Source organism: Manis javanica, chromosome 5, assembly GCF_040802235.1.
Source record: "Manis javanica isolate MJ-LG chromosome 5, MJ_LKY, whole genome shotgun sequence".
In the NCBI taxonomy this organism is placed as follows: Eukaryota; Metazoa; Chordata; class Mammalia; order Pholidota; family Manidae; genus Manis; species Manis javanica.
The window spans coordinates 43,588,099-43,600,998 of NC_133160.1; the positions used below are offsets into that span (position 1 = coordinate 43,588,099).

At 40.4% G+C, this 12,900-nt stretch overlaps 1 protein-coding gene across 3 annotated transcripts in view; it reads left to right on the forward strand.

Annotated features, from left to right (window-relative positions):
• DTD1 (D-aminoacyl-tRNA deacylase 1) overlaps positions 1-12,191 on the forward strand; it is a 175,275-nt gene extending 163,084 nt beyond the window's left edge. The window contains exons 5-7 of one of the 3 annotated variants that reach the window (XR_005062414.2): positions 2,826-2,997; positions 8,863-8,918; positions 11,622-12,191. Coding sequence is in view for 2 of the 3 variants with exons in the window: in XM_037022498.2 (XP_036878393.1) it covers positions 2,826-2,978 (153 nt within the window). In the remaining variant the exon portion in view is untranslated. The remainder of the gene's footprint in view (positions 1-2,825; positions 2,998-8,862; positions 8,919-11,621) is intronic. The other 2 variants (XM_037022498.2, XM_037022501.2) reach the window with 2 other exon arrangements.
• Positions 12,192-12,900: the final 709 nt, after the last annotated feature.

A 12,900-nucleotide genomic window follows, 5' to 3' on the forward strand; every position in this document is an offset into this window, starting at 1 on the left:
GAAATTGTATCTCAGTGGTGGGGGAAGGCTTGGTTTGGTTGAATCATCGGTGATATTTACATTTTCTGTATTTACCTCTCAGAGGGTCTCTTTCTAAAATAGAAATTATGCTTTCTCAGTGTCTAACTTGAAGCATGTTCATGATTTTATGTATGTACATGTGTATGTGTGTACACATATATGATTTGTAGATATATGCACATATGTAATAGACACATGTATAAACACATATACAGACACTGAGACAAATGTAAACTGCTGGCAGCAGAAGGCAGCTTATCACAGTTCACTGCAGAACACTGAATTCCAGATGTTTGGATTTCATAAACTAGGCATAGAATAAATAAAAGAGAAGCTGGGGTGTGGGGGTCCAGCATGGATTGCAAATTTTATGTTTTCCAAGATCATTAAAAACTTATTTTTGGTGGTGGATGTTAACAAGATTTATTGTGATCATTTTGTTATGTACAAACATTGAATCATTATGTTGTACACCTGAAACTAATGTAGTGTTTTATGTCAATTATGCCTCAGTAAAAAATATTTTTAAATTGTGGTAAAACACGTAACATACAATGTGCCATCCTAACTGTATTGTTAATGTACAGTTCAGTAGTGTTAAGTATGTTCACATTGCGCAATCCACGATCATTTTGCAAAAAAAGCAAGACAGAAGTACCCCATCTACTCTCCTCATCATTTCATAATAGAACATTTTAACATAAAAAAAAACAGGGAAGGAAGGCTGTCATCTTAGATAAAAAGAACTTTCTCCCTAATGTGTGGTAGAATGGTACAGAGGAAAATAATTGTCTATGGAAAAATTATAGTACAGAGAAAAATGTAGCAAGGTGCTCTGTGTAGCCATTACCCAGATTTTTAAAATGTTACCCTTTTGTCACCTTTGCTCCAGGTCATTCCTGCTCAGAGTGCCTGTACATGAGCTGTTTGTTACCAGGCCCTGAGGAGACAAAGAGCTTGCGCCAGAATAAAGTTGGCTAAGCTGTAAGCACACGGTTCTGTAGATGCTACTTTTTCACAGTTAGGACTGTGTTGCTGAAGGAAGCTGAGTCCTGGCTTCCCTCCTGGCATGGTCTTACCATCGGTCCAGGTGTTGGCAGTTCACATTCTGGCACTGTTTGTAGCTCTTCTCTGAATCTGATTGTGTCTGTATAGAAGTAAAAGTTGACAGTTTCTGTTAAAGTCGGTATATATTAATTCCCCTATGATCCCATTCTCTCCTGTTTCTCTTCACAGTTAGCTGTGTACTGAAATTGGTTTGTGTCTTTCCAGTCCTACTATATCTGCATGAGCCCATTAGCAATATATAGTGTTGTTCTGTGTAAATGGAATCCTGCTATATACAACCTCCTGAAACTTAATGTGGTTCACATAACATGACTTTAAAGACTTACTTTTTGATACATGTAGATCTGTAGTACAGTATTGCTTTAGGTAACTATGGTGCATTGTACTTGTTGGTCTCTTCACTGGACATTTGGGTTGTTTCTAGGCTTTTGCTAACCAAACAGCAGTGTAGTGCACTTCCCTGGGAGCCTTTCCTGTGTACACAGTGGGATTTATCAAGGGGCAATGTCTGCGAGGAGAGCTGGTGGGTCAGAGAGTCAGACACACAGGATGTCCCCATTCACAAAATATAATTAGCATTTTAACCAACCTAGTTTACTACATACGACTTTAGGTAAGTGGGGAGTGAGAAAGGTATTATAAATCAACCATTAGCAAATTGGCTCTTCTGGATGAAATTGAGAGCTTGTTGATTGTTGGTCTATCTAAAGGTTTAGCTCGAAGTCTGTCTGGGATGGAGAGATGATCTGGCAGGTTGGTTACAGTGACTTTTCTTTGTGTCTTTGGATATGGGGCAAGAACCAGCAGGGAGAAGCCAACATTTCTGGCTTCAGTTTGCCCTTTTTCTATGTGAACTATAAAAATTTGCATTCTTGATCTGGGAGGCATATGAAACTGGGTGGTGCTATCCCTCGGGCTTTGTTACAGATGGCTTTTTGGTCCAAGAAAATTCCATGGGCTAAACCTTGGCCAATCTTCTCTGACAAGTTTCTCAGCAGGCCTTTCTGGATGAGCTGTGCTATTGCTCAGTGTCAGATGATCTAGTTCCTTTCTACCATCTGGTCTGTGGTCTGTGATCTCTTAGAACAAGTTGGGGAGGTTCCAGGGGAGAAATGGAACCAGTCCCCTTGGAGTTGGGTGTTAGAAGCCTGAAGAAAGTCTGAGAGGGCTCCTGTGGCTGGCGTCCCTATGCAGCCAGCTAGTGGCGCTTGAGATTTTGGCCATGGGTGAGTCAAGCTCATTCTCAAAAAATAAACTGAAAACTGAGATGATGTCTAAATGTGCTTAAAGTATATGTTATGGTCTCTCTGTTACCTTCAGCAAACAGTAGAGTGTTTGATCACTCTTTAGAAAATGGTAAGTGAGTAGACAACTTGGTGAGAAAAAGCCATAGAGAAATCAAAGAAAAAGAAAAAAAATAACACACTGGAAGCCTTTTCATTTATAGAGCTCTTCTCAGCCTGTCAAAGAAGCCTGTTGGTCAACCATTCCCAAACACTGCATGACAAGTGTAGTTATGGGTGGGGAGAAGTCCAAGAGAGTGTGGCCAATCTGTGTTACTGCTTCCTGTGCCTGGCTGACACCATTCTCTGTATGGTTTGGTACACCCGAACCGCTATGTATACCAGGTTATCAGACAAAGCATTGTCCATGGTTGCTGCCTATGAAGTAATTGATGTTTTGGATAGGAACATGTTTGCATTTATAAAATAATTCCTTTTACTTTTTATAATCAGCTGTCAAAACTTGAAAAACAGCAGCAGAGGAAAGAAAAGACCAGAGCCAAAGGGCCTTCTGAGTCAAGCAAAGAAAGAAACACTCCACGCAAAGAAGACCGCAGTGCCAGCAGTGGCGCCGAGGGCGACGTGTCTTCCGAGAGGGAACCATAGACTTTGGGATGGTACTCAGGTAGGAGATTGCCCTCCACACATAGCTTTACCCTTCACTCTTTGGGCAAATAATAATGAACAGAGAATAGAATGGCTTTTGAGGCAGAATTCAGTTTATGGACATTCACTCACAGCTTCCTTAATCTGTGGCCTTCGAGGATGGAGGGAAGGGTTGAGATGCAGGAGTGGGTCCTGGGGATGTTCACCTGGGAGGAGGTTCTGCCATCTGCCTCACAGCTGTATAAGCTGACAGCTGCTGCTACCCTAAACGTTTCTAGAGTATTCACAGGTATGTTTCCAGACCAGGAGTGTCACATGGGCTCTCACTGTTGCTTCCTGCTCTCCACTCTTGCTCTCAGTGGCTCAAGACTACCTCCTCATAATTTCCTGCTGCATGTTCCACCAGCCTTCACTTCATCCCGCATAGCATTGCCAGTTTACATTTCATTAAACAAGGTTTTATTCTTGCCACTTCTGTGCCCAGAAGTGCATCTCAGTTCATTGGAGCATTAATGCCACCTCTGCCTGATCCGAGGCATCTACACCTTGATCCAGTCATCTGATGATGCCCTTCGGATACATTATCAATAAGCCTTTTGCTTGAGGGAAAAGCATAGAAATAATTACGTGGCAGCATCATGCATTATGTTGGTGGTGGGAAGGAAGGGAGGCTCCACAGCAGGCTGGACTCTGGAACCAGACCTCAAAGGACATGTAGAATTAGGAGGTGAGGGACAAGGACAGGAAGTGGCCTGAGCCATGAGAGGAGCAGATGCAACATTGCTGGGGGGCAGATGGACGTGGAACAGAGGCAATGAAGAACAGCACTGGGGATGGGCAGAGAGAACTATTGAGGGAGTGTCTCTGCAGTTAGAGAAGGAGTGTTCTGGGTCATAGGAGTCTGGTGTGTCACTCTGAGGAAGCTGGATTTCATCCTGGGGTGGTGGGGACCCTCTGAATGGTCCCTTAAGCAGACAGTTAGCATAATCAGATACAAAGTCTACACAGATCTTTCCAGCAGCCTTGGGAAGTGAGGCTGGAAGCAGATAGGCAAGTAGGAGGCAGCTGGAGAAACCAAGAGAGGAGCAAGATCTGGGCTCCTCTGTTAGAGCCTCCAGCTTATAGAGCAGTTCACGCCGAGTCAGCCTGAGGGTTCCTCCTGGAGATGCCAAATTGTGAGAGAAGAGAACGTTTCTAAGGTGGTCTTCTGCCTTCTCTTTGCTTTCTGAAAGGGAGTGTGGTGGAAGTCTATGTGCACTCTCCTCTAGGGCACACACTGCCAGATACTGAGATGGATAACAGAGCCTGTAGTGAGGATTGGGAGCAGTGGAACTGGCTCTCAAGCAGACAGACCGGAGAACGGAACAGAGAGGACAGGCTGTTGACCCCTGGTAGTTTTAAGGGGAGGGGACACTGGATGATAAATCCTGTTGATGTCCCCCTAATTGCTGTTTTCTTCTAAGTGTAGCTATGGGGAGATGACAAGCTTTTGGTGGACACTGGTTTTGGCTTATTTTCCTCACAGGCTCTTGTGGAAAGTTCCTTCCCACTTGGCCTCTGTTTTCAGTCACAGCCCTGCCTTTTTCTTGGTGGTCATGCTGTGGCCCAAAACCACAGGCTCTTTATTCATGAACTGAAGCTGTTGGTGTGAGTTAGGGAGAGTCTTTTGAACATGGTGTTTGGTATACAAATAATGTTAAATAGTCATGAATATACACTAACATTTTATATGGCATTTATATTACATAAAACCTCCATTCCCACCTTTGTGATGGTTTGCTCACCTCACTGGGCACTTTTGACATCAGTATTGCTAGTATTGCTTATGCTTCTGATTGACAATCTATACAGAAATCCTAAATCTGAGGGGTCAAATGTGACACACAACAGTGCACACAGTGGCTTTTTAGGTTAGTTTTATAATTATGCTAATTAAGTATGTCCAGCAGTAGCTTAGAAACTTTTTTTTTCTTTTTCCCACCCTTCCAATTTCTGTGTGACAGTAATTTACACAGTTTCAGTTTCCTTGGTTTCTCTTCTATTAACTAATTCCCTTGACCAGTGATACTGTGAAAGGCAGGCAGGTAACAGCCTCAGCCTCTGAGACACCCACAGCCAGCTGAGGGCCAGGGAGGTCAGGGGTGCCCCCACTTCTGGGATTCTAGCCACATCTTCAGTTGACGTCCATAAAGGGTGCCATAGGTAAATGACAGCTGGTCCTCCAGTGGTGTATTTGGGGGTTTGTTGCCAATGGGCTTTTGTGGCCCCTTCTGCTGAAATTTATCATCCCAGTAGACCAACAAAATCACCACCAAATATTCATGTATCTATAAGAGCTGAATTTAAGTAGTGGCAGACAGAAGGTGACCTTGGTATTTGCTTTGCTACACAGAAAAAGCCCCTCCACCCTGCAGTGAGGGGAACTGTGGTTTTCATCTGCTTCTCTTCAAAAACAGAAAGAGCTCTAAGGAGCCTCTCAGGACCTAAGAGGAGCAGCTAGAGTTCCCAAGGCATGAGAGAGACAGAAGAGGAAAAAGAAAATGGAATGAGAGGCCACATGATCTTAGGCATATTTTTTCTTTGAAAATGAATCAAAAAACCTTCCTGGTTCAGAGAACATTCCCGGTTGTAAACATTTCTGTATCATACTGAAGATGCTTCTTATTTGATCAAATGGATATGCAACTGCTAAAACGAACTTCTGGTTTTGCTCTCTGTCTCATTCGTTCAGCTCCTCAGCTTGCTCGGAAGATGCAAGGTTTCCCATGGGGCAGCCTCCGCGTTTCCCCTTCCCAGCCCACAGCTGGAGGCACTGGGTGACTTCTCCCGAGCACTAGGCATGTGGCTTTTGCTTGCAGGTTTAAGTCTAGCCTCATTTGAGTATTTACTTACCTGCTGTCATTCGGATGTGAGGGGAGAATGCTCCTGACCAGCACCCTGCATTTCTGTCCTCAAATATCAGTGCTCTTGAGACCAAGCAAGGGAAGTGTTTTGGAAGCTGCCATCTGTTTGCTTTTCAACTTGACCTTTGAATAATAAGATGCGTCCTGGCTGAGCACATTTCTCACAAATGAGCTAGAGCAGTTGTGTGTGTGTGTGTACTGTTAAGAACATTCCATCTCTCTTTCCTTTTTTCCCTGTGAAGGTAGAATCTCTTTCATTCCCAGAGCTCCATTTTGCTTCTCTGTGTCACTGCTTATACCATGTTCCCAGTCCATGTGCTGGCATTTCATGTATAAAACTAGCTGTGCCTCTGAGGTTTTTAAAAAAGTATTTTAGACTTAAAAATCAATTTTGTTTAGTGGTTGCCTTAGAGTTTTCATTTTTAACTAATCTAAGTCCACCTTCAAATAACCTGAACCACTACACGTGTGCTATAGGTTCATTACAGCAGTGTTTTCTGGTCCTCCCTCCCCTCCTTTGTTACCCTCTGTCATTAATGTCACTTTCCATATGCTTCATGACCCAATACACTTTTACTGTTGTTGTTCTGTGAACAGTTATTTTTTAGATGGATTAATAAGAAAATATCTTATTTTAGCTTAACCTTTTCTGAATTTTTTCTTTTCCTTTCATTATTTAAACCCCAGTTTCTGACTTATATCATGTTCCTTCTCCCTGAAGAACTACTTTCAACATTTCCTGCAGCACAGATCCAAGAAAGTCTAGATTTCTTTCACTTTTGAAGGATAATTTTGCTGGTGTAGGATTTTTAGATTGGTGTTTTTCTTTTCTCCAATACTGTAAATATTTTATTCCCCTCTTTTCTTGCTTGCATAGTTGCTTCTGAGAAGACCTCTGTAATTCTCATCCTTGCTCCTCAGCAGGGAAGGTGGGCTCAGAGCTGTCCCCTGCCCTCCCACCAACTCTCCCCATCTTACCTCCCCAGCCCCTGCTTCTTTCAAGATTTTCGTCTTTTTGCAGTTTGAATATGATGTGTCTCAGTGTGGTTTATGCTTGGTGTTCTCTGAGCTTCTTGGATTTTTTATTTGGTGTCTTCTGTTATTAAGTTTGGAATGTTCTGGACATTATAGTCTCAAATATTCCTTCTCTGTTCTGTCTTCCTTCTCCTGGCGTTCTGCTTGTGTACATGGTATGGCTTTTGCAGTTACCCCATGGCCCTTGGATGACCTGTTCCTTTTTCCCCCATTTTTTTTTCTTTGCACTTCATTTTGGGAAGTTTGTATTGACTTGTCTTCAAGCCCATTGATTCTTCCCTGGCCATACCAAGTCTCCTGAGAACCCATCAAAGGCATTCTTCATTTCAGTTATAGTGTCTTTTCATTTCTACCCTTTCCTTTTGATTTTTCCTCAGAGTTTTCATCCCTCTGCTTGCATTATCCATCTCTTGGTAATGCAACACCATTCTTGTACATTGTCTACTTTCCCCATTAGAGCCCTTAACATATTAATCATAGTTATTTTTCCTTGCCTGTTAATTCCAACATCTGTGTCATGTCTGAGTCTCATTCTGATGATTGCTTTGGGTTTTCTGAGCTTCTTGAATCTGTAAATGTATGTCTTTTAATACATTTGGGAAATTTTAAGCAGTATTTCTTCAAATATTATTTTCTGTCCCATTCTCTCTCTTCTTACCTGGAGGAGATTACTGTTCTCAAACCTTAAGTGGTGTTTCGACCTTGTTACATATGAGGCTGATTTGCTTCCTCACTGACACAGAGCAGGAATATTATGTTACTTTATCAGCAGCAAGGTCAAAATTGCTCCATGCCCAAGCTTTCACTTTAGTGGCCTTAATTATTAGAAAATAAATTAGCAAGAATCTGACCATGATTAGTGATTCTGTCTGTTGCTCAAGTACAGAGCTAAGATTACCAATAGCCCAAAGTGTGACATCTAATACAGTAGGTGTAACCTACATATGGATATTTCAATGTAAAGCAATTCAAATTAAATAAAATTTAAAATTCATTTCCTCAGTTACAGCCACATTTTAAGTGCTCAGTGGCCACATATGGCCAGTGGTTGCCCTATTGGATGGTGCTGATATAGAACAATTCTCCCATTGCAGAAGGTTCAGTTGGACAGTAATAACCTAGAGGGATCATGTTAAGACTGAGACCATCATCTGAACCACTGCATGTCCTGTAAGACTGACATCAATAAATATATACAGATTCACATGAGAAACAGATAGGGTAGAAGTTAAGCCAAAAATAGAAACTACTTGCTGTCAGAGTTTCTTCCTTCCACTTTCAGTAGCATCCTTTTTTTCTGCTTGCATTATTACATGACATCAAGCTTTCCTTTTTGAATCAGGAAATTGAACCTCTATACCCTTGTTCTCATCACTACATCAGGACGATCAGAACCCATGCAAAGGCAGGGATTCTCTACTTTGACGGTTCAGTGGAGGGCTCACTGGGATCCCTAACGGTGCTAGAAAGTCAGAGGGAATCCTTCACTGATAACACTGACTTCCTGGTGACTTGTGTTTTGCATAAAACAGCCTTCTCTTTCTAGGTAAATGAATTCATGTTAGATTCCCAACCATCACCTGAAACAAATAAAGAAAAGCTTGGTTCTCTTGCTGCTGGTTTGGAAAGCAGGTAGTTGGGGGTGTAATCCTAACTCTGGCACTTACATCTTGTGGTTGCTAACTGGCCTGAAGCCAGAAGCAGCATCTTTGGAAATCAGCAACTTTGAGAGACTCAGGCAGGTTGTTGAAGGATTCCTTACTTCTGGTCCTGGATCATTCCTCATAGAACTTGATGTTTGCAAGAGGTAAAAGAACTACAACAGAAGCTTCTTTCATAAGGCTACGTAGTTGTGGCACTCTTAGCAGGTGCTTCTTATTACTGCCTGTCAGGTGCCCCCAGGCTACAGGTCATGTCTGCCCTCAGGTAGCTCTCCTGTCTTACAGAGACATCAAAAAAATACATTTGGAAAAAGATGTCATCCTTTCACCAGCTCTCACAGGTAAGCTTATTACCCACCTCTAGAGTTTCTAACTTTGCCACCCTTTTCTGGAGAATTGTGTGTTTATCATCTTGACCATGATTTCAGCTCCGCACTTCTAATCTAGCAAATGGGCCTCACAGATAGCTTACTCCTACCCCCTCATTCATGCTTCCAGCTGTGTGAATGTCAAGATCTCTAGCTACTCCCAAGTGATAGCCAGTAACCTGGCCCCTAGGTTTTTCCATGGTTATGTTTAAGAAAAAGAAGGAACATTTGTTAAAAGCAAGATTGTAAATAAAAAGCAGCATCTATTTGATGGAACCATGTATCGTGGGAGGCCTTTCAGGTGAAATAGGGACTACTGTCTGCCGGAAGGCTCTTGCATGCAGTTTGGGAGCTACTCACTCATAGTACTAACGTTGATATTGTGATTGGTTTTGCCTGTTGGGTTTCCTAGTAGTAGAGCAGTTAATTCTGCAAGCATACTTAGTTGTAAACTCACATTGAATGGTTTATATAGTCCCTAAGCTTGAGTGGTATACCTATAAATTTTGAGAATCCCTGGGATGAAATCTCTCAGGATCCCTTCCAGTTCTGTGATTCTCCAATAGTGAATTGGAATTCCTAAATTGTCCTTCATTTATAAAAATTCCTTTGACAGCCATTTTCATCACAAAATTAATGCTTATTCATTATAGAAAATTTCAAAAAATCCAGAATGCTCAAATAAGAAAATAAAAATCATCTACCACCTCATTCTAAAGGCAGTAATTAACAGAATGCTTTTATCACATTTTCTCATAGATAATTCTGTTTCCCTAATTTTTCAAAGTTAGAGATGCTGTATTTATAATGTCACTGCTTTTATCATCTAACAGTATCATGAACACTTTGTAGGTCATTCTTCTGTAGTAACACTTATCATTTCCATTTGCACCCATTTGATGCATAGATTTATTATCCCAAAGCATTAAAACATGTACAATATTTAATTGAAATAAATGTAAAAAAATCTATTAAACAAGAATCTAAAAGCTAATTTAAATTCTAAAATAAAGGTTTTAATCTGTGCTAAGAAGATAGAGTTTCCAAAGGTTAATGTGGGATTCAACTTAAAGATTTCAGTTATTCATATTGATGGTGAGGTGTTAATAGGCTATTGGTATTAATAGGCTCCAGGTGCTCAGGTTGGGTTAACATCTTGATTAAAATATAGGAGCAAATGGATTACTTTTCTTAAAAAATGGAAGGAGTATGGTTCCCAGGAATTTATGTTGTATATTCCTTACCTCTTTGTGGTCTTTGAGATATGGCTTAGGAAGTAGTGTAGGACTATGATTGGTGGGTTTCAGAGCATGGGGTAGAACCAGGAAAAATTTTGATTTCTTGTGTGGGTCAAGATAGAACTGAAAAGCATTGATTAGCTGCAGTTCCAATAAGCCACACAAGACATGTGGACCCATAGGCTTTGATACCTAGGTAGGTCAGTAATGGGAAGCTGTTAATTCCATTGAGGCATCTGCCCTTAATACCACTATTCTTTAGAATGTGACCTGTGTTGAGTGTATCCAGAAGCATATTCACAGATATGGCATCACCATGTGCAAACTACTCTTATCAGAATGTTTTGCTTTTATTGAAGTTCTTCCAATTAGAATTTAGATCTGAGGGGATAGAAACTGTTCTGTTAAATTTGGGATTTAAATTTTTGAATGACAAATGCCTACCACAGAAATCTAGGCAAGACCAGCTAGTTTTTATTGTAGCCTCAGAATTACAAAGGGAAACTTGAGACGCCTGTGCATTTTATACCAAAAAACCTATCATCCTTTGAGCAGTATTAAAAATATTCCAAGAATAATCATTTAGTTTATTTCATGTCCCTATGCTTTCTTTAGGCTCCCCATCCCTCTGCCTCCCTCATTGTTAAATGGATTTGGAAACAAGGTTTTTGAATCTTTTCAAGGAATTTGTTTCATCTGTGTTGTCTAATTTGTGTGGATAGTTGTTTGTGATAAATCTTTTTTGTCCTTTTAATGTCTATAAAATCTATACTGATGTTGCCTTTTTGATTCCTCATAGCTTGTGTCTTCTTTTTCTTGGTAAGTCTGGCAAGAGGTTTATCAGTTTTTTATTGATCTTTTAATTTATTTTTTCTTTTTCTGTTTGAAATTTCATTATTTTTTGTTTTTATCTTTATTATTCCCCTCCTGCTTGCTTTGGGTTTACTCTGTTTTTATTCTTTCAGTTTCTTAAAGTGGGAACTCATATGATTGACTTGACAACTTTCTTCTTTTCTAATATGAGCATTTAATGCTACAAATTTCCCTCAAAGACTGCCATAGGTGATTATCATAAATTCTGATATGTTGTCATTCTCATTCACTTTAAAATATTTTCTAACTTGCTTTGTGATTTCTCTTTGAATCAAAGGCCATTAGATGTGAGTTGTTTAATAATTCCAAGATATTTAGCTTTGAACTCTAAGAATAAGGTTTCTAATAAACTGAAGACTCCTTGTGTGAGAAGGTATTTGGATTCATACATGTCAACATGGCAGATTTTACATAGTAAAGTAAAACACTGTCATGCTATTGTCATTGTATGAACTTGAAAGGATATCTTCAGCTATTTTATTATTCTTGGTCATATTTTTAAATAGGATCTCAAGGCAAATTTTGGGACCCTTCTGTGTAATGTGTCTTATCATTTTCTTTTTAGTGCATTATCATTGGGCAGAACTGGATCCTGAAAATTTCATGAAAGATGCTAACTACCTACACTGCTTTAAGAATTTGGAACTGAATCACGAAAAGAAAGACAGAAGTAAGAAACTTGGAACCTGAATAGCCCTGAAAAAAAACACCAAAGGAACATTACCATTTTCTTTTGTTGCTGTGGTCTGATAGAGGAAGTGGGTGATGCTAGTGTGGGGAGTGCATCCCATGCTCTTGGCAGCAGGGCATGTGCCCAGTGCCTCCCCAACAGAAAGGTTTTGTTGGTTCCTATGATGTCTTGGCTTGCTTTTGGGACAGGCTAACCCAACATCATTTGTCACTGAGTCCTTCTTTCACTGTGGTATGTTTCTGTGTGTCTGTGATGGGTCTCAAATGCATTCATGCTGTCCATGTTCTTCCCAACACTGGCTAAGCCAGGGCCCATGTAAAGGTGTAAAGAGAACAATCATCAGTGGTAATGTATTGTGTAAGAACTTTGCATCTTATAAATTTTCTCTTTTTTTCTAAAGAATAAATCTTTGAATCTCAACAAATCACTTTATTATTAAAGAAATCCTGCTGTGTTTCTGCTTAATGATTTTGTCTGTAGAAATATAATGTATCTGACTCTACTCTGTGTACATTTACAGTTCTTTTCAAATAACCCTCTTGCAAGAGGCCTTCCCTAAGTGGACCACATAGACCTCTGATTCCATGGGGAGAGCCTATTTATGGTAATTTATAGTTGATGAGACTTCACTTGGACATGGAATGACAGGAAAGCTGAGTGTATGTGGGAAGGAAATCCAGGTTTCAGAAGGGCCAGCTGACTGAAACCAAGTGTGGCTGCCCCCCTCTGGTTTACCCACCTTTGGAAGGTAGGAGAAAGGCCTTTCCATGATGGAGCATACGGATGCCCTTTTCCAGGAGCTCTATGGTTGTCCATATGTTCCAGCCTGTGTCCTCACAGCTATGTGAAGAGAGAACCACATTCTGCCCAAGAGTTTCTCAGTCAATTTTGATCTACTGGTGGCAGCTATAGCAGTCATTTTTAAATATTATGTGATGTGAATAGTAGTATATCTATTACTACATATAAAATACATGTATTTATGTAACATAGCTATAATATATTAAAGTTTATGTAAACAGAGTTATCCTCTCTTAAAATACTTCTTGCCTAATGATGGAAGAGACATCCTTATTTGGCATTTTTGTGATGCTCAAACTCTACCTGTGACTTATATAATAACTTCTGAGTCCATCTAATCTGACTCAGTTAC